Source organism: Salmo salar, chromosome ssa22, assembly GCF_905237065.1.
Source record: "Salmo salar chromosome ssa22, Ssal_v3.1, whole genome shotgun sequence".
Classification (NCBI taxonomy): Eukaryota; Metazoa; Chordata; class Actinopteri; order Salmoniformes; family Salmonidae; genus Salmo; species Salmo salar.
In genome coordinates this window covers 14,521,450-14,544,368 of record NC_059463.1, presented here as the reverse complement: position 1 = coordinate 14,544,368, position 22,919 = coordinate 14,521,450, and the positions used below count along the sequence as shown (strand labels likewise).

The following is a 22,919-nucleotide window of genomic DNA, read 5'->3' as shown; positions in this document are numbered from 1 at the left end:
CAGAGCATGCAGCAGCGGCAGCTCGAAGAGAGAGAGAGGCCTAGACAAAAAGGTCCTCTCTAACAGGGACAGCCAACTATAGTCAGACAGTAAGATATCATCTGAATCTAAAATACTGTGCACCTGGAGTTAGGACTACACAATTAATTGTATTCAGATCAAAATTGCGGTTCTTCAAATAGCCACCCTTTGCCTTGATGAAGGTTTGCACAGTCTTGGCATTCTCTCAACCAGCTTCATGAGAAATGCTTTTCCAACCGTCTTGGGAGTTCCCACATATGCTAAACACTTGTTAGCTGCTTTTCCTTCACTCTGCGGTCCAACTCATCCCAAACCATCTCAACTGGGTTGAGGTTCGGGTAATTGTGGAGGCCAGGTCATCTGATGCAGTACACCATCACTCTCCTTCTTGGTCAAATAGCCCATACACAGCCTGGAGGTGTGTTTTGGGTCATTGACCTGTTGAAAAACAAAATGATAGTTGGACTAAGCCCAAACCAGATGGAATGGCGTATCGCTGCAGAATGTTGTGGTAGCCATGCTGGTTACATGTGCCTTGAATTCTAAATAAATCAAACAGTGTCACCAGCAAAGCACACCCACAACATCACACCTCCTCCATGCTTCATGGTGGGAACCACACATGCGGAGATCCGTTCACCTACTCTGCGTCTCACAAAGACAAGGCGGTTGGAACCAAAAATCTAAATTAGGACTGAAACCAAAAGACACATTTCCACTGGTCTAATGTCCATTGGTCGTGTTTCTTGGACAAGCAAGTCTCTTATTATTATTGGTGTCCTTTACTAGCGGTTTCTTGGCAGCAATTTGATCATGAAGGCATGATTCACGCAGTCTCCTCTGAACAGTTGATGTTGAGATGTGTCTGTTACTTGAACTTTGAAGCATTTTTTTGGCCTGCAATTTCTGAGGCAGGTAACTCTAATGAACTTATCCTCTGCAGCAGAGTTAACTCTGGGTCTTCCTTTCCTGTAGGGGTCCTCATGAGAGCCAGTTTCATCATAACGCTTGATGGTTTTTGCGACTGCACTTGAAGAAACTTTCAAAGTACATGAAATTTTCTGAATTGACTGACCATGTCTTAAAGTAATGATGGGACTGTCATTTCTCTTTGCTTATTTGAGCGGTTCTTGCCATAATAAGGGCTTGGTATTTTACCAAATAGGGCTATCTTCTGTATACCACCCCTACCTTGTCACAACACAACTGATTGGCTCAAACTCATTAACCTGTTAGGGCTAGGGGGCAGTATTGACACGGCTGGATAAAAAAACGTACCCGATTTAATCTGGTTACTACTCCTGCCCAGTAACTAGAATATGCATATAATTATTGGCTTTGGATAGAAAACACCCTAAAGTTTCTAAAACTGTTTGAATGGTGTCTGTGAGTATAACAGAACCCATTTGGCAGGCCAAAACCTGAGAAGATGCCATGCAGGAAGTGGCCTGTCTGACAATTTCTTACCCTTCTTGATTATCTCTATCCATTACAGAGGATCTCTGCTGTTACGTGACACTTCCTTCGGCTCCCATGGGCTCTCAGAAGGCGGCAAAAAGCTGAATCGTGGCTTTGCAGGCTCTGGCTGAAAAAAAGTAGCGCGTTTGGATAGTGGCTGGTTACAGTACTGTGAGACTCAGGCTCGTGCCCGCGTCGACCGAATGCTTTGTTTTCTTTCCTCTGTTTACCTAAACACAGATTCCCGGTCGTAATATTATCGCTTTTTTACGAGAAAAATGGCATAAAAATTGATTTTAAACAGCGGTTGACATGCTTCGAAGTACGGTAATGGAATATTTAGACATTTTTTGTCACGAATTGCGCCATGCTCGTGACCCTTATTTACACTTCGGATAGTGTCTTGAACGCACAAACAAAACGCCGCTATTTGGATATAACGATGGATTATTTTGGACCAAACCAACATTTGTTATTTTAGTAGCAGTCCTGGGAGTGCATTCTGACGAAGATAACAAAGGTAATCAAACTTTTGTAATAGTAAATCGGAGTTTGGTCAGGGCTAAACTTGGTGGGTGTCTAAATAGCTAGCCGTGATGGCTAGCTACTCAGAATATTGCAAAATGTGCTTTCACCGAAAAGCTATTTTAAAATCGGACACCTCGATTACACAAAGGAGTTCTGTATCTATAATTCTTAAAATAATTGTTATGTTTTTTGTGAACGTTTATCGTGAGTAATTTAGTAAATTCACCGGAGGTTTGCGGGGGGTATGCTAGTTCTGAACGTCACATGCTAATGTAAAAAGCTGGTTTTTGATATAAATATGAACTTGATTGAACAAAACATGCATGTATTGTATAACATAATGTCCTAGGTGTGTCATCTGATGAAGATCATCAAAGGTTAGTGCTGCATTTAGCTGTCTTCTGGGTTTTTGTGACATTATATGCTAGCTTGAAAAATGGGTGTCTGATTATTTCTGGCTGGGTACTCTGCTGACATAATCTAATGTTTTGCTTTCGTTGTAAAGCCTTTTTGAAATCGGACAGTGTGGTTAGATTAACGAGAGTCTTGTCTTTAAAATGCTGTAAAATAGTCATATGTTTGAGAAATTGAAGTAATAGCATTTCTAAGGTATTTGAAAATCGCGCCACGGGATTACACTGGCTGTTGCGTAGGTGGGACGATTTCGTCCCGCCTAGCCCAGAGAGGTCAAGTAAAGAATTCCACAAATTAACTTTTAAAAAAGGCACACATGTTAAGTGAAATGCATTCCAGGTGACTACCTCATGAAGCTGGTTGAGAGAATGCCAAGAGTGTGCCCACTGTCAAGGCAAAGGGTGGCTACTTTGAAGAATCTCAAATATAAATATAGTTTGATTTGTTTAAGACTTTTTTGGTTACTACATGATTCCATATGTGTTATTTCATAGTTTTGATGTCTTCACTATTATTCTACAATGTAGAAAATAGTCAACAAAAAAATAAAGAAAAACCCTTGAATGGGTAGGTTTGTCCAAACTTTTGAGTGGTACTGTATGTAGCCTATAAAACAATGTTGAAAAAGATTAGTTTCATTTGGTTTAGTATTCAGTTAACACAGTACGTGATCTCATTCTACAAGGATGTGATCTCATTTTACAAGTTATTTTCTCAACCCTGACGCGTTTTAACCATGTCTGATGATATTACCAAGTTTTCACCCAAGTGTTTGAAAATCACAATCTGGTCCCCCACCCCCACAAAAAATAAATGGTTTGCTATTAGACATTGTGCAGCCCTACCTGGAGTGGAGAGCAGCTCCAGGCTGCAGCACTGTCTGCATGACTCACTGCTGAATTAAACATTCATCCATGTCCTCCAGACACAAAATCCTGCACCCCCAAGGGGGATGCCCCTGCATGCCTCCCCATGCCCCGGGTACTCAGTGAGCACAGTGGGCTCCAGCAGAGCCCTCCTTCTCCACAGCCCTCAGAGGAAAAGAGCACGACAAGGCAGCTGAGCATGACATTCGTTCCCACGGTGATGTACAGTGACAACTATTTGGGACAGTTGACAAAAGAGAAACAAATCAATGAAAATCTTAAAAACCAAAAAAATGGGGAAAGAAATAAGTCCCTCATCCTTACAATTATTATTATTTTTTTTAAATAGCACCCTTTAACCTAAACCAGTGTGGGGCTTCTGAGTGTGTGTGGCCTCCCACTGGGAGATATTCCCTCCTATGTCTGACCTTCAGGTTACAAACTGCTTCCCATCAGGGTGATTGACAGCCGTCGTTGTGACAGCACTAAGCATGCATGAGCTCCCTCCATCAGAGGCTCCATGACACATTCCTCTTTGTATAACATGCGCTCTCTCCGCCCTCGCTTTCCCTGCTGAATCATTATCTATTTTCTTTACCTCTTGTCAAGTGTATCATCTACTTTGTCTCCAGTCCCCATTCTAAATATGTAGCTATTGCTTCCCTGCTATACCTTTTCTGTGCTGTCAGTCACACACTGTTTTTCACTCTTCCTTCCCTTGTTATTTCTCATTCCGTGGCTCTCACCTCAAGCTCCTCTCTTTCCCTGTAGTATATCTCCTCTGTGTCAGTCTGCCTCCCTACTATGTGAGGGGTGTCTACCAGTCACCCTGCAGCGGTCATGCGTTGTCATACTTGCTCTTGTGTAAACTTGGCCTGTTTCAAATTAGCTCAACAAGTCATCAAGCAACACTGCTCAGGGGAACACAGTGGTTGACAGCAGGCATTTCATGTTGTACAGTGCATTCGGAAAGTATTCAGAACCCTTTACTTTTTCCACATTTTGTTACGCTACAGCCGTATTCTAAAATTGATTAAATATCCCCCCCCCCAAAAAAAAACACACACACCCCATAATGACAAAGCAAAAACAGGTAATTTTTTTGTTGCCAATTTATACAAATAAAAAAAACTGAAATATTACATTTGCATAAGTATTCAGACCCTTTACTCAGTACTTTGTTGAAGCACCTTTGGCAGTGATTACAGCCGAGTCTTCTTGGGTATGAAACTACAAGCTTGGCACACCTGTATTTGGTTTCTCTCATTCCTCTCTGCAGACCCTCTGAAGCTCTGTCAGGTTGGATGAGGAAAGTCACTGCACAGCTATTTTCAGGTCTCTCCAGAGATGTTCGATCGGGTTCAAGTCCGGGCTCTGGCTGGGCCACTCAAGGACATTGAGAGATTTGTGCCGAAGCCACTCCTGCGTTGTCTTAGCTTTGGGCCTTAGGGTCATTGTCCTGTTGGAAGGTAAACCTTTGACCCAGTCGGAGGTCCTGAATGCTCTGGAGCAGGTTTTCATCAAGGATCTCTCTGTACTTTGCTCCGTTCATCTTTCACTCGAACCTGACTAGTCTCCCAGTCCTTGCTGCTGAAAAACATTCCCACAGCATGATGCTGCCACCACCACCATGCTTCACCGTCGGGATGGTGCCAGGTTTCTTCCTTATGTGACACTTGGCATTCAGGCCAAAGAGTTCAATCTTGGTTTCATCAGACCAGAGAATCTTGTTTCTCATGGTCTGAGAGTCCTTTAAGTGCCTTTTGGCAAACTCCAAGCGGGCTGTCATGTGCTTTTCACTGAGGAGTGACTTCCGTCTGGCCACTCTACCATAAAGGTCTGACTGGTGGAGTGCTGCAGAGATGGTTGTCCTTCTGGAGCTATGTCAGAGTGACCATCAGGTTTTTGGGCACCTCCCTGACCAAGGCCCTTCTCCCCCGATTGCTCAGTTTGGCCGGGCGGCCAGCTCTAGGAATAGTCTTGGAGATTCCAAACTTCTTCCATTTAAGAATGATGGAGGTCACTGTGTTCCTTCAATGCTACATAATGTTTTTGGTACCCATCCCCAGATCTGTGCCTCGACACTATCCTGTCTCGGAGCTCTACGGACAATTCCTTCGATCTCATGACTTGGTTTTGCTCTGACATGCACTGTCAACTGTGGGCCCTTATATTAGACAGGTGTGTGCCTTTCCAAATCATGTCCAATCAATTGAATTTATCACCGTTGGGATCCAATCAAGTTCTAGAAACATCAAGGATGGAAACGAGATGCACCCGAGCTCAATTTCAAGTCTCATAGCAAAGGGGGTCTGAACACGTTTTTAATTTTAATATATTTGCAAAATATCATTGGGGTATAGTGTGTAGATTGAGAGAAAAAAAAAGTGGGAAAGGCGTCTGAATATACTTCCCGAAAACACCGTAAACTATACAAAAGAGAACAAAACAAACATAACCTAAATACAATCAGAGAAACCTTTATCCTGACACTGCATAATGCTAGTGAATAAACACTACACGAACTGCTATAATTGGGTGATTTCCAATGTTCACTCTAAGCTGCGTGCTTACGTGGCCGCGCACCTCCAGGACTGCCGCACAGAAGAAATGTCAAACAGCGCAGAGAAGACCCAAGAGATTGAACTTCACCGAGTTCACCCTTAGTTTGCCCTATATATACACTGCTCAAAAAAATAAAGGGAACACTTAAACAACACATTCTAGATCTGAATGAAAGAAATAATCTTATTAAATACTTTTTTCTTTACATAGTTGAATGTGCTGACAACAAAATCACACAAAAATAATCAATGGAAATTTATCAACCCATGGAGGTCTGGATTTGGAGTCACACTCAAAATTAAAGTGGAAAACCACACTACAGGCTGATCCAACTTTGATGTAATGTCCTTAAAACAAGTCAAAATGAGGCTCAGTAGTGTGTGTGTGGCCTCCAAGTGCCTGTATGACCTCCCTACAACGCCTGGGCATGCTCCTGATGGAGGTGGCGGATGGTCTCCTGAGGGATCTCAGAGATTCATACCTGAACCGCACCTTTATTTGCCAAGGAAGAATACATGATCAGTGAATATATTCAATGTGGGAATCTCATACGTGGTAATAAATACAGTACATGTGTATATAGGACTTGCATCCTTGGCACAATAAAGTTATTATATTCTACTCTATCCACAGGCTTCATTAATGCCATTCAGACTTGAAGTTGATACAACTATGATCGCTGAGGTTCACAGATTGGTATGAATATTAGTTCAGAACCTAACGTTTTAGGGTCCATACACAGATCAGCTACATACTGTAGCTAGCTACACATCCATAGGCATACAGTTATTTTTATCCTTTACTACACAATAAGCAAATAAATAGTTAGCTAGCTATGTTACTTTAGCTGCATTGCAAGGCAAGCTTACACAATTGTACATTCAATGTGCAGTAAATGCTTTAGCTAGCTAGATTCTTTACATCCACGGTTTCACAAGATGACAGCCTGGTTTGCTGGTTCTCAGGAGTCCCGAAAACATTAAACAACACGAATTACAAATGAATTCTCCTAACACTAGCAAGCTGTCTAATGTTAGCTAGTCAGATAACTTGCTAAAATAGCAATTTTCGTGAATTAGCTTTATGACAAAAAAATATGCACAAACGTTTGTCTCTGCATAGTCAATTTTTGCTTGACTTGTTATGACGTTATAACAACTTACATCTGGTTCCACCGTAATGTTTTGTCAGCCATCTTTGTTGAAGAACGCCACAAGGCAAGGGTGGCTCACGTCAAAATTCATCATTGGAACCACTCGATATGATTTGTCAATAAAACCTTGGGACCCAAATGCATAAGGAGTGCTCTAACTCCCCCTTGTGGTGGTCTGGAGCAATGAAGCCATGACGCTGGGCACCTCCAAGTCCCGCAGTGCAAGCTCGCAACTTTTAAAGGAGGAACCACTGTAGCACACTAGGGGTCTTTCAATCACCAGCATTTGTTATTATTTGTTATTATTTGCTAACGAGTTATTAGCCCAGTTATAGATAAGTATAGGTCAGTAATGGGAAGTTACTGCTTCCTACAAGAGCACAAAACATGTAGGCTACATTTCAAGCGGTCTTTGAAAAGCCAGTTATGTAAAAAGCTGATGTCTTAATTAAAGAGGCAGTGTTGTATTTTAAGACTGGCTTATTTGCATATTCAAGCCTATAGGCAGAGGGGTAGCCTACATTGTCTAATTCACTATATGGTAATAATAATTAATTGTATTTTGTAAAGTGATTTCTTGCATCATACAACAAGGTACAAAGCAATTTACAGTCACCCATTTGGCCCATGGTGTTACAGACAAGTTAAAAAAAATCATTAATTCATGTCAAGCCCTTCATAATGTAAAAATGTTTTTAAAAAGTCTCATGCAATGTAGGCCTGCATTGAACACCACATATAGGCTACTGTAGGCTATATCATAGAAATCAAAAGCTATTTCCAAGTTAAAATGTTATGGGATTTGCTCCATTGGTTTTGTTGGTAGTCCTACATTATTCTCAAATCGTCACAATAGCCTATTGGCTACTGTCTAAAACTAAGGGTACAGCCTCACTGCAAAATTCTAAGAACATTCAAGTTTCCGTTCACAAAACCTACACTTTGCTCAGTGCCCCAAAGAATTACAGGGAACATTGACGACGTCACAAATTTGCTTTGATGGAAATACCACTGAGCCAGACTCCAAATTACAAAATATTATATACACAGAAGACTATCATGTCACAATCTTACCTGAATAAAAAGACAATACATTTTTAACTTGCCTAGTTAAATAAAAGGTTAAATAAAATAAAATAAAAATATATATATATATTTTCCCCAGATGACACTACCGCTGAGCTGTTTCTTTCCCAGTCTCGTGTTGTGACAGACACGGATGGAGTTGTGATCCAGAGGGATGGCCATGGTGGAAAGAGGCATGTGTGAGGGCCAGCCCAGCTCTTTCCTTCCCTTAGCTCCCTGGGTAATTATGTGCACCATTCTGTCATCCCCCAGGAGACTCTTGGCTGAGTGAACACATCCCCCCTCCACAGTCCATCACGCCCAGCAGCCCCCCCTTCCTTCATCCCCGTCACAGCACGACCGGGCCCAGCCACTCCAGTATCCCGTATGCTTCCCCTTGTCCCCCCGTACCCTCCTGATTCCCCTTGTCCCCCCGTACCCCCTTGATTCCCCTTGTCCCCCCCGATTCCGGCCGTCCCCCCGTGATTCCCCTTGTCCCCCCCGTCCCCCCTTGATTCCCCTTGTCCCCCCGTACCCCCTTGATTCTCCTTGTCCCCCCCGTACCCCCTTGATTCTCCTTGTCCCCCCGCACCCCCCTTGATTCTCCTTGTCCCCCCGTACCCCCTTGATTCTCCTTGTCCCCCCGCACCCCCTTGATTCCCCTTGTCCCCCGTACCCTCTGCTCTCGGTTCTTCTCCCGGCTACTTTGCCTCCCCACTCTGTCACTCTACACGTCTCTCTCGCAGTCTCGTTTGCTCGCTCCCGCCGTCCATCCTCTGAGGACAAGTTCAATTCAACAGCTCGTTCTCTCAACGTTTCTCCATTTGTCAGATTGCCAAATGGGCCATTGTATTTCAAAATCACTCACATTCTCTCAAATCTCATGAAGTAATTAAGAACTCTGAAATCTGCCAATTAACACATTTAGATTAGGGCCTACCTGCTCATGCTTAAGGATTAATGCAGATGCTGATAATGATTGATAAGCATAAGCCTTTACAAATACAAATGGAGTTTGCAAGCACGTCCTTCTTAAGTAATTCCATTAGCCTTGACAATTTGTGTTAATGTGACAGCGGTAAAATCCACAGATTATAATGACAATGGCCGGGCGATATGATGATATATATCGTGTGACGATAGAGCATAATATGAAACGATAGACGTTTTTCTATCGTTTATTTCGTTGTGTCACAAATCACACTCTTTACGGCAATATTTTTCATCAATTGGAAAGAAATTTGCAACACAAACAAACATGGAGGACAGTGAATGTGACACAGAGCTCGTACCTGAAAGAGTGGCCACTTCGGTCACATGGACGTGATTTGGGTATGAAAAGTCTGACACGGACCAGAAAACCGTCCTCTGCAAAATATGCCGCAGGCCGGTCCCGACGCAAGAATCATGTGAAACAGTACGGAGAAAGTCTACGGATGAGAAACTAAAAAGTACAGTCAAGTGCTCAAAACAAACCCCCGACTCAGACGTTGCAAGAGGCTTTTGCCCGCGGCACACCATATGGCAAAGAATCACAAAAGACGGAAGGAGTTAACAGCTGCCGTTACAGCTTACATCTGCAAAAACATGGCCCCAATTTACACGGTGGAGAAACGGGGGTTGGTGCTAACACTCGACCCAAGGTACCAAATGCAAATTGATATGCGACACGTATTAATGCCAAAATAACATGCAACAGGCAAGCCGCACCCCCCACAAAAACTATATATTTTAGACCTATATTTATGTTGTTTGCAATTATAATTGAAGTGTTTTCTATTTACCCGTTTCGATTTTATACATTATTTTATTACCGTAATTTCCGGACTATTGAGTGCACCTGAATATAAGCCGCACCCACTGAATTTAAAAAAGAAAATCTTATTTTGAACATAAATAAGCCGTAGGTGCCTACCGGTACATTGAAACAAATGAACTTTACACAGGCTTTAACGAAGCACGGCTTGTAACAAAAATATATAGGCTTTAACGAAGCACGGCTTGTAACAAAAAATAAAACATTTGCAGTAAACAGTAGCCTACCAAGAAAGTCATCGGTCACCATCTTCCTCCTCCTGTGCACTGAAACCACTGAAGTCATCTCCTTCGGTGTCAGAGTTGAATAGCCTCAGAATTGCTTCATCCGATATTGGATCGTTTTCATTGTCGCTCTCGTCACTGTTTGACCTTAACCCGTTCAGCAATTTCATTGGTCTAATGAAAGCTTCATGCCGCCAAAAAAACTGAGCACGTCACAGAATGTGTTTTTTTGGAAGAAAAAAAATGTAAAGCGGGAAAAATCCATATTAGCCACGTCATTGTTTAAGCCGCGAGGTTCAAAGCGTGGGAAAAAAGTACACGCTTAATTTAAAATTTGCACAAAGGTTCTAAATAAAAGGAGAAATAATCGAGTGTGTAAGAACCTTTTATTTGTTAATTCAACATGTAATAAGAAATAGGCCTTTACATGTGATCATTTTATATAAACTATTTATTCATTGAATTTACATAAAATGTGCTATATCATGATATGAAATGACCTATCGGGACATGAGATTTTGGCCATATCGCCCTAAATGACTCTATTCCATCATTTTAACAGACGCGCATGCAAGCACGCACGCACACTGTAGGCTATTATTGCTTTCAGTGTGACCCAATCAAAGCAGTCACAAAGAGGATGTAAATATTCAAGTAGGCCGAAGACTTATAATTCAATTACCATAAATGTCCCTGTCCATTGTGAGGCTACACTAAAATAGAGCAATACATGCCTCCCATTCCCTCCACTTAGGTGAAGCATATTTTTGCAAAGCAGAACATTTGTGAATGTGCAAGTTGAGTGAGTGCTACTGCAAACCTCAGTTTAACACCATCACACTAAACTGAAACACTCAAACATCTGGACATCAAAATGTCGATGTGAAGCGTCAACAGGTTGCAGTCTGCATACCAAACAGTAGCCGAGTTTACGCAATTCTAATAATTTGGTTTGGAATGTGATAAATCACCAGCGTGACGCACAGCAGTGAGCCAAAAATCCTACCTCTGCATAAACATGTCTGGAACAAAGTGGCAAGCAACAATCAACAAGGAACGTCACGTCCCCCAAAACCACAGCCTGAGGCATCACGCCACAACAACCAAAGAGCATTAGCCCCTGATACCCGACCATTAATCAAGTTGATTCCGACCATTAATCAAGTAATCAACATTACATGTTGAAAATAAGAATTTGTTCTTAACTGACTTGCCTAGTTAAATAAAAGTTAAATCAAATTTAAAAAATAAAAATGTTAAAAAGGCCCCGCCAGGACCTGGAGCAGCTCAAGGTGCAGCATACCAACAAGCACAGCCATCAAGAAAACTGTGCTGATCCAGCAGCAAGATGTCACAATCTAGCACTGATTGGTTTCATGTGCTGGCTACTTTCGAATATGATAGCTGATCACTGCTGTCAGGCGTATGCTGCTAACGCAAAGATACTCAAGATGGGCCTCTTCCAGTATAAGAACGCTTCAAAAATGTACTCCAACTATTAACAGCAGAACTCGGGAGGTCAGGTCACAAAACACACAGTGCTTTCTTGTTAGAGAACCAAAGTGAGTGCAGTGGCAGTGCACAAATTTAGCCTACTTGGGCATTGTGTGGGATTGGGTGAGAGTTGGATCTCCCCATGCATGTTGATATTGCTTCTGTAGCACATGTTAGCACTAGGAGGTCTTCACGGATTCAGCTGTACCCGAATACCCGAGACCAGATCCAGGACCCTGATTTAATGGTCACGGGTATGAGTAATTTTAACTGACTTGACCAAGAGGGACCAATACAGAGCCGAATGCACCTGCTGCAGTAGAGAGAATTTGTATAATTTATGCTGCTGCTCTGTGCTTTTCACGAGAGTGCCGCATGTAGTTTGTTGTTGGCCAATCATAAATCATCAAAGCGACATTAGGCTAGTCATAGATCCTCCATGTGGGGCAAAAAAACACTACATGACCAAAAGTATGTGGACACCTGCTCATCAAACATCTCATTCCAAAATCATGGGCATTAATATGGAGTTGGTCCCCCTTTGCTGCTATAACAGCCTCCACTCTTCTGGGAAGGCTTTCCACTAGATGTTGGAACATTGCTTCCATTCAGCCACAAGAGCATTAGTGAGGTCGGGCACTGATGTTTGGCAATTAGGCCTGGCTCGCAGCCGGCGTTCCAATTCATACTAAAGGCATTTGATGGAGTTGAGGTCAGGGCTCTGTGCAGGCCAGACAAGTTCTTCCACACCGATCTCAACAACCCATTTGTGTGTGGACCTCGCTTTGTGGGGGGGGGTGGGTACTGTCATGCTGAAACAGGAAAGGGCCTTCTCCAAACTGTTACCAATGTTGAAAGTACAGAATCGTCTAGAATGTAATTGGATGCTTTAGCATTAAGATCCTCCAAACTTTACAGTTGGCACTATGCATTGGGGCAGTTAGAGTTTTGTCCGTCGGACTGCCAGATGGTGAAGCGTGATTCATCACACCAGAGAACGCATTTCCATTGCTCCAGATTCCACTGGCGGCTAGCTTTACACCACTCCAGCCGACGCTTCGCATTGCGCATTGTGATCTTAGGCTTGTCGCGGCTGCTCGGCCATGGAAACCCATTTCATGAAGCACCCGATGAACAGTTCTTGTGCTGACGTTGTTTCCAGAGGCAGTTTGGAACTCGTAGTGAGTGTTGTAACCGAGTACAGAGAATTTTTATGTGCTACGCGCTTCTGCACTTGGCGGTCCTGTTCTGTGAGCTTGGTTGGCCTACCACTTCGCGGCTGAGCCGTTGTTGCTCCTAGACATTTCCACTTCACAATAACAGCACTTACAGTTGACCGGGGCAGCTTTAGCAGGGCAGAAATGTTACGAACTGACTTGTTAGAAAGGTGGCATCCTATGACGGTGCCATGTTGAAAGTCACTCAGTTCTTCAGTGAGATCATTCTACTGCCAATGTTTGTCTACGGAGATTGCATGGCTGTGTGGTCGATTTTATACACCTGTCAGCAATGGGTGTGGCTGAAATAGCCGAATCCACTAATATGAAGGAGTGTCCACCTACTTTTGTATATACATTGTATCTAATCAATGGAGGAAGATGGAATTAAAATGTCGGCTGCTACTTTATATTCTGAATGGAGTTGTTTGTAACTGTGTAGGACAATAAAGCGTGGCAGATGTTGCCTAGCCTCGCCACCTGGGGGACGGCCCGTCAGGAAGTCCAGGATCCAGTTGCAGAGGAAGGGGTTCAGTCCCAGGGTCCTGAGCATAGTGATGAGCTTGGAGGGCACTATGGTGTTGAACGCTGAGCTGTAGTCAATGAACAGTATTCTCACATAGGTTTTCCTCTTGTCCAGGCGGGAGAGGGTAGTGTGGAGTGCAATAGAGATTGTGTCATCCGAGTATCTGTTGAGGCAGTATGTGAATTGGAGTGGGTCCAGGATGTCTGGGATGATGGTGTTGACGTGAGCCATGACCAACCTTGGCTACAGATCTGAGTGATAAGGGGTGGTAGTGATTTAGACAGGTTATGTTAGCATTCTTGGGCACAGGGACTATGGTGGTCTGCTTGAAACATGTAGGTATTACAGACGGGGTCAGGGAGAGGTTGAAAATGTCCATGAAGACACTTGCCAGCTGGTCAGCGCATTCTCTGAGCACGCATCCTGGTAATCCGTCTGTCCCCGCGACTTCGTGAATGTTAACCTTGATTAGGGAGAGCGAGATCACACAGTCATCTGCAACAGCTGGTGATCTCATGCATGGTCCAGTGTTGCTTGCTGCAAAGCGAGCAAAAAAGGCATTTAATTTTTGCTTGTAAGCAGGAATCAGGAGGACAGAGTTATGGTCAGATTTGCCAAAGGAAGGGCGAGCCTTTCATGCTGGTCCCTCAGTTGGTAGAGCATGGCGCTTGCAACGCTAGGGTTGTGGGTTCAATTCCCACAGGGGACCAGTACGAAAAAAGTATGAAAATGTATGCACTCACTACTGTAAGTCGCTCCGGATAAGAGCCTCTGCTAAATTATGTAAATGTAGAAAATGTTGTGAAACGGATCAGTTTCCCTGCATTAAAATCACCGGACATGAGAAGCGCCGCTTCTGGATGTACATTTTGTTTGCTTATGGCCCTACACAGCTCGTTGAGTGTGGTCTCAGTGCCAGCGCCGGTTTGTGGTGGTAAATAGAAAACTACAAAAAAGATATACTGCTCAGAAAATAAAGGGAACACTTAAACAACACAATGTAACTCCAAGTCAATCACACTTCTGTGAAATCAAAATGTCCACTTAAGGAAGCAACACTGATTGACAATAAATTTCACATGCTGCTGTGCAAATGGAATAGACAACAGGTGGAAATTATAGGCAATAAGCAAGACACACCCAATAAAGGAGTGGTTCTGCAGGTGGGGACCACAGACCACTTCTCAGTTCCTATGCTTCCTGGCTGATGTTTTGGTCACTTTTGAATGCTGGCGGTGCTTTCACTCTAGTGGTAGCATGACACGGAGTCTACAACCCAAACAAGTGGCTCAGGTAGTGCAGCTCATCCAGGATGGCACATCAATGCGAGCTGTGGCAAGAAGGTTTGCGGTGTCTGTCAGCGTAGTGTCCAGAGCATGGAGGCGCTACCAGGAGACAGGCCAGTACATCAGGAGACGTGGAGGAGGCCGTAGGAGGGCAACAACCCAGCAGCAGGACCGCTACCTCCGCCTTTGTGCAAGGAGGAGCACTGCCAGAGCCCTGCAAAATGACCTCCAGCAGGCCACAAATGTGCATGTGTCTGCTCAAACGGTCAGAAACAGACTCCATGAGGGTGGTATGAGGGCCCGACGTCCACAGGTGGGGGTTGTGCTTACAGCCCAATACCGTGCAGGACTTTTGGCATTTGCCAGAGAACACCAAGATTGGCAAATTCGCCACTGGCGCCCTGTGCTCTTCACAGATGAAGCAGGTTCACACTGAGCACATGTGACAGACATGACAGAGTCTGGAGACGCCGTGGAGAACGTTCTGCTGCCTGCAACATCCTCCAGCATGACCGGTTTGGCGGTGGGTCAGTCATGGTGTGGGGTGGCATTTCTTTGGGGGGGCCGCACAGCCCTCCATGTGCTCGCCAGAGGTAGCCTGACTGCCATTAGGTACCGAGATGAGATCCTCAGACCCCTTGTGAGACCATATGCTGGTGCGGTTGGCCCTGGGTTCCTCCTAATGCAAGACAATGCTAGACCTCATGTGGCTGGAGTGTGTCAGCAGTTCCTGCAAGAGGAAGGCATTGATGCTATGGACTGGCCCGCCCGTTCCCCAGACCTGAATCCAATTGAGCACATCTGGGACATCATGTCTCGCTCCATCCACCAACGCCACAGACTGTCCAGGAGTTGGCGGATGCTTTAGTCCAGGTCTGGGAGGAGATCCCTCAGGAGACCATCCGCCACCTCATCAGGAGCATGCCCAGGCGTTGTAGGGAGGTCATACAGGCACGTGGAGGCCACACACACACACTACTGAGCCTCATTTTGACTTGTTTTAAGGACATTACATCAAAGTTGGATCAGCCTGTAGTGTGGTTTTCCACTTTAATTTTGAGTGTGACTCCAAATCCAGACCTCCATGGGTTGATAAATTGGATTTCCAAAGTTTATTTGTGTGATTTTGTTGTCAGCACATTCAACTATGTAAAGAAAGAAGTATTTAATAAGATTATTTCTTTCATTCAGATCTAGGACATGTTGTTTAAGTGTTCCCTTTATTTTTTTGAGCAGTGTAGATAAATAGTTTGGTCTGCAGCTTGTCATGAGGTATTCTAACTCAGGCAAGCAAAAACTTGATGCTTCCTTAAAGGGTAGGAAACACGCAACACAGTGTAGTCACAATCTGGTTACCTATACATGCAAAAAGTTGTTACAAATTCAATATTAACTTAACTTATTTCCGGATATCTTCTAAACTACCCACAATGCACTATTTCTCAACATCAAGTGGAGGATCTGCTCTGTGCTACTGAGCAGCTATCTCAAGCTGGCTAACGTTAGCCACTAGCGATGACAGCATTTAATTACATTCCAAACCAAGTGTTGGCGGTGGTGAGCTACAATCCACCAATCTCAGGAAGTGTGATGTAAACAAGAAGTTGATGGGGCACATGCGGCCATGAAGCATGCTCTTCACAGACTTTGTGGCTTTGTTATCTATTTGGAACCCGTCAGCATGGCAGGCCCTGGTGCCTTCTTCCCGTGGGCTCAAATCGATAGAGAAAATCTAATTTTGTAGTACCTCGTCTGTTCTCCTTTTTGTTTTGTCAACTTTTCAGCATATTCCCTGTTTAGTACACTATAGGAGTTTTGTAACCTTTTCCACCTTGGCTTAGTGCTAACGCAATAGATTCCAGATATCCGTCAGCTATCTATTTGGGATTTCCCTGAGACTCTCCATCAGCCAGTGAAGTACCCGCCTCCTCCTGGCTTTGGGTAGCTAACTCAGATCCAAAAATAGTTATGCATTTCCAAAACTCTGGTTTACTTTAATGTAGCTGTAAGCTAGGTGTTGATAGCAACTGGCTGACTCGTGTAGTGCTAACATAACACTAGCAGGCAAGTAGGGCTAATGTTAGCAGGCTAGTTGGCTATTAACCTTGCAAGTTGGTTTGTAACAATAAATTCATTAAGTAATTGCTTGTAAGTTGCCTGAAAATTACACTGAAACCAGTATTCAGGACCACAAACGATTTGGTTTAATTTGAAGTTATTTCTGTTGGAGTTTACATTATAGAAGACAGGCTGGCTTGCCGGGTCCTCCATAAAACATCACCTTACGGAAGAATATTTTCCGACATGACTTCGGCATTCTGATCAGCTTTATGTAATAACTCAAACAATAGAAAACTGAAGTGTGACTTTGCATTAAGACTTGAGGTCTATACTAATGCAAATATATATGCTACGTTTATGCTACCTACCCTTTAACAGAGATCACGCACCAGCTGTTAAAGATACACACCCCTCCCCTCTTCGTCCTACCCGAGGCTGCCGAGCGGTCTTGACGATGCATGGAAAAACAGCTAGATGTATGTTAGCCATGTTCTTGTTCAGCCACGACTCCGATAAACATAGAATATTACATTTCTTTAGATCCCGTTGATAGGATACTATCGAACAGAGCTCGTCCAGTTTGTTCTCTAGTGACTGTACGTTTGGCAATAGAACGTAGGGTATAGTAGTCTCATCAAAGTAGTCTCGTCTGGAATGCCGGCTCATCTGCCTCTCTTGCACTGTTGCTTCTTCTTTCAAATCCCAGAGACTGGGCCTGGTCAGGAGTAGGTTTGGGTAGTATCCTGGTTTTCATATCGTCATACCATCCTTCTCTCACCCCAGGAGATACATTATTACCAGTTTAGTACACATGCAACTGTCCAATTTTTTTGCAAAAACCCAATTGGGTGTCTATTACCAGAATGCTAACAAAATTAGCACAAGTAATAGCGAATTTCCATGGAGCCTGCTAGCTAAATGTGATAAATTGCAAAGACAGCCAATCCAGCTCACAAAGTTTTACATATATAGGTAGAAGCTACCGAATGTCATTTTTGGTGAGTTTGGACAATTACAAGCGAATGAGAACGAGAGAGTTTCTACGCATGCAGTACTGGCTCTCGAGCAACATGTCTACACCAAAGATTTGTATAACTAACCCCATCTGTGTCAACACGCTGTGTCTGTGTGGAGTCTGCTCTGCTCGGAGAAGAGGGGGGAGGAGCAGGTGGGCCGAGAACAGAGAGGAGGGAAAAAAATGAAGGAAATCAACATAGCAATGGCAGCTGTACAGATAACTCATGCAAAGGGCTTTGACTTCTCAAACATGGCAGAAAGCTAAAACAATATGATGCCCCTTCACCTTATTAGATTCAATGACCTTACTTAGATTAGGCCTGGTTCGCAGTCGGCATTCCAATTCATCCTTAAGGTGTTTGATGGGGTTGAGGTCAAGGCCCTGTGCAGGCCAGTCAATTTCTTCCACACCGATCTCGACAAACCATTCCTGTATGGACCTCGCTTTGTGCACAGGGAGCATTGTCATGCTGAAACAAGAAAGGGCCTTCCCCAAACTGTTGCCACAAAGTTGGAAACACAGAATTGTCTAGAATGTAATTGTATGCTGTAGCGTTAAGATTTCCCTTCACTGGAACTAAAGGGCCTAGCCAAACCATGAAAAACTGCCCAAGATCATTATTTCTCCTCCACCAAACTTTACAGTTGGCATTGGGTCAGGTAGCGTTCTCCTGATATCCACCAAACCCAGATTCGTCCACCAGATGGTGAAGCGTGATTCATCACTCCAGAGAATGCGTTTCCACTGCTCCAGAGTCCAATGGTGGTGAGCTTTACACACCACGCCAGCTGACGCTTGGCCTTGCGCATGTGATCTTAGGCCTGTGTGCGGCTGCTCGGCCATGGAAACCCATTTCACGAAGCTTCCTACGAACAGTTATTGTGCTGACGTTGCTTCCAGAGGCAGTTTGGAACTGAGTGTTTCAACCGAGTACAGGCGATTTTTTACGCACTTCAGCACTCACTGGTCCCGTTCTGTGAGCTTGTGTGGCCTACCACTTTGCAGCTGAGCCGTTGTTGCTCCTAAACTTTTCCACTTCACAATAACAGCAATTACAGTTGACCGGGGTATCTCTAGCAGGGAAGAAATTTGACGAACTGGCTTGTTGGACATGTGGCATCCTATGACGGTGCCACGTTGAAAGTCACTGAGCTCTTCAGTAAGGCCAATCTACTGCGAATGTTTGTCTATGAAGATTGCATGGCCGTCTTCATATGGTCACATGCCACAAGGCAACTTTGAAGCCAGAAACTGTCAATAGGCTGGTGTTCCTGGCACAGAACTTGTGAAGAGGGAGGCAGTGAATTGTTACATGTTGAACTGAGAAACATACAGAGTGTCTGGTGAATGCTTGAAGAAGTTAGTTTGAAAAGGTTTACAACTTGAATTCATAATGTCCAGTATTATGCTGAAAAAACAGACTGCACTTCTTATGTGTCAGGAAAAAAAACATTTACATTGTTTTCTTTACATCCTGAATACTTTAAATATTTGTTTTATTTAATTTTACAGCACATATATTTAAGTTTCATGTTTGCACAGGTTTACCATAGAATTGTTTTAATTTCTTAAATAAAGTGCAATGCTTTCTGTTTTTATAGGGTTAAAAGCAATATTGTCTCATTTATTAACTTTGAAGGGCTCATAAAATGTTTGTTTTATTAAAGTACAGTATATCGTTATCATCCAGAAAGTAGAAAATATTGTGAAATAAACTTTAGTTCATATCAACCACCCTTACCACACACACACACTGTTAAAGTGTGAATCATTTGGCTGAGAGCATACTGCATCAAACAGAGAGAAAATATGCCTAATGAGTACTCATTACAATAAGAGCCAGGCTTACAACAAGCAAACAACTGCATCAAAGGTTAACAATTCAGATCAAATGGGAACGTGACAACCCACTTCAATGATGTCATGCGATTCCATTTACCAAATAGAGGCAATTGGGCTGTTGCCAAAAGCTCCACGGTAAGGGGCTTGGACATACTTGTCATGACATCCCCTTATTAACATAAAGCATGCTAACCCCCACTGTGACGTACCAGTATATGTTAACTTGCCCTGGCCAGACCAAATCTAAACCAATCATAGACGTAGATGTTTCACAAGTTAACAGCACAGTAGAGAACAGTACAGTATAAGAAATGTAGAGTACAGTATAATGTACTGTATTCTACATAGGCTATCTACTTTGCTGCACTGTGATGTCCAAAATTGTGAAACATGGACGTCCATGATTGGTTCCGAATTGGTCTGGTCCGGACCAACCAAATGTGGTCTTTGTGACACAGGAGGTTGGTGGCACCTTAATTGGGGAAAACGGGCTCATGGTAATGACTGGAGCGGAATAGTATCAAATACATGGTTTCCAGGTGTTTGATGCCATTCTATTTGCTCTGTTCCGGCCATTATTATGTGCGGTTCTCCCCTCAGCAGCCTCCTGTGCCTTGGGAGTGGAGCTCATTACAACCATAGCCAGTGTGTAGAATAATACCCAAATACGCAAAAGGATATTACATATTTGTACTTTTGTGTACCTATTCAGGATACATCACCATGAAAAGAATGATATTCATAATAATGCATTTCTGTATAGTACAGATAAGGGACCTATGATGTAATTCCATTGCCGTTATTTCGTTCCCAGATGTAAATCCACCTCACCTACTATAGTTTAATATCCAAAATATATATTTTTTTAAACTCAAGGTGTCATGTCGTAAAATCTGAGTGAGATTCTACCGTAATTCTGTTACTAAACTTTGCAACTGCACAGTTCTTCCAGTAAATGTGTTATGACATTCTCTGTGTAACTTGTTCAAAGTAGGTCTTGTGCTTAGAGTTGTATGGTTTGTTAAACTTTGAAATCAATGTTTTTTGCTTGGCATACATTTTAAAACAAAAAATCTGAGTCAAAGCATAATTCCGTTAATGTGGAATTGCCCAGTACACAACACACATTTCGATTAGCAGTAAACCGGTCACTGTTTTCCCAGTGGCAGACCAAAGGTGTCAGCAGAACACTCATTCTAAAACCACAGCTGGAAAGGTTAGAGCATGGAGGGACTCTTCTGCAGGCTCACAAATGACTCATCTATCTCTAGATTTCATCTATGTCTAGATTTCATCAGGCAGCTGATGATAAGTGTCTGTAAACTCACACTGACAACTTATCCGCAGTACCCAGAACTCAAGCTGGAGTGGTAAACATGACATTTAAAGGGAATCACGTAAAAAATGTGTGATGTCATCTTAGTTGCCCATTGCAGTGACAGTCCAGAAAAGGTTTCTAATGGGGGGGGGGGGTGATTTCTCCCACTCTGCTGAGGAGTATTTATGCTCCACTCATACAAGAGTAATAAGGGCCTAATGCACTAACTTATTTGTATATAAAAAAAAAAAAACATTATTTCAGGGGGTGCTGCAGCACCTCAGCACGCCTAGCTACTTCCCACGGCTATGCCAACTACTGATGTTTAATCCTACAGGTAGCCTAAGTGATATATTCTAACAGATGTTTCAAGCTACAGATGTCTTGTTTCAATCTGGTGATACTAATGTCAAATTCAGAGATTCACTTGGGAGCTGCTTTATTCTAGCAGTTCCATACAGCTATTATGAAGTAAGGTCCCTCATTCCCACCCCATCCCCCTCTCTGGCTACCAACAGCAAACCTAGACGACTCAATTCACTCACTATCCATACAATAATGAAATGCATGGCCACACAATGCAACATGCCTACGTCAATCAATAAGTCAAAGCATTACTACGGAAATTGGTAGACAGTTAATGTTGATTTCAATAAATTGCGATGCTTTACTGCAGAAGTAAAACACCCGTTCAGACATACCTTGTGGATGTGCCCTTCCTCACATCGCAAATGCTGCATTTAAAAGCCTCTGCACTGTTCTTGAAGGTGCAGACGCTACAGTCCCAATATCCATCGTCAGCACTTGGTTTAGCTTGTCTTTTTGGCCTTAGAAATATAAAAATGTAAAGTCAAGTTAGTTTATTACATATAATTAATTTGGTTATGACTGTTGTTAGTGCTGACGACATACAGTAGCCCCTAAATAAAAAAATCAGCTAACTTAAACTATTATAGAAAAAAAAATCGCTGTCAGGTTATCCATTCGAATCCCGAATAACCTACGCAGCGTGAGTTTCTCGATTAGATCAGTCACTAGCTAAAATCAAGGTCCTTGCTATCTGGGATCCTTGGGACGTCCCTATCCCATTGAAGTTGACGTTTAAAATTGTTATGGTAAGGGTTGTTATGGTTGGGGTAGGAGTTTAGATTAGGATAGGGATGACCCAAGCATTCTGGATAGTACTAACCCTAGAATCAAGCGACCTAGCTAGAATTTCGGTTAGCTAGCTAGCTAACGTTACAACATTCGATTGTATCGCGGCTTAGCCTAATGTCTGTTCGGGGCTAAGCATGTTAGCTAGCAAAACGAATGTCAAATAATGTCCATTCGACATTGATCTTCGAACGACTTCTGTTGACATTGAATATAATTTTCTAGAATGGCAGGCATATCCACTGAAAAATTCCCTTTGTCTGAGAGTGACTGGTAGAGAGTAGGGAGCGAGAAGCCGCCATAGTGCCTGTGCACTATTCTAGCTCTGGCATACAAACTGAAAAAAGGGAGAAACACTCCTTGAGAAATCATCCGAATATCAACCGCAAACGCCATGGAATTATCGCAAAACAAGTCGAAATCGACACAAAACGGACTGGGGTATACGGTTAAATACCTGGTAGGGCTTTTCTTGTCGCCCATGGTGAAGAACTGTCTTCCAAAAGAAGAAAAGGTCTTCAGTAATAATCAGTAATTGTTGTAGGTTGTGCGCGGAGGATCCAGATAGAACCGCTGCTAAAGCTGGCAGTTAAGCTCGCATTCAGCGGCAGGGCGACTGCACACCGCGTGACTCCAAGACGCCCAATCACCGCATGCCTCGGTTTAAAAGTCTGGTTGGAAATAAGAGAAATCAGGTAGCTCGCTATATATTTCCCCGAAATATTCTGTATCGAAATGAGATGATGCGGTTTATAGTCGAAATGTAGGAATACCAATGTATTCACAGGTTTCGTGAGTGTCATACTGTGCAGTACCACAGCATGAGCTGGTGTCATTGCATTTTATGCCTACTCTCATTGAAGATGTATGTAGCTGGTGGAGTTCATCTTGG

General features: G+C 43.2%; 1 protein-coding gene across 1 annotated transcript in view; it reads right to left on the bottom strand.

Annotated features, from left to right (window-relative positions):
• The window catches only part of LOC106582852 (RING1 and YY1-binding protein B), a 36,941-nt gene extending 14,291 nt beyond the window's left edge, over positions 1-22,650 (bottom strand). The window contains exons 1-2 of the mRNA XM_014166381.2: positions 22,485-22,650; positions 21,574-21,699 (exon numbers count right to left, since the gene is read on the bottom strand). Coding sequence (XP_014021856.2) covers positions 21,574-21,699; positions 22,485-22,510 — 152 coding nt within the window. The 5' untranslated portion in view covers positions 22,511-22,650. The remainder of the gene's footprint in view (positions 1-21,573; positions 21,700-22,484) is intronic.
• Between the last annotated feature and the right edge of the window lie 269 nt (positions 22,651-22,919).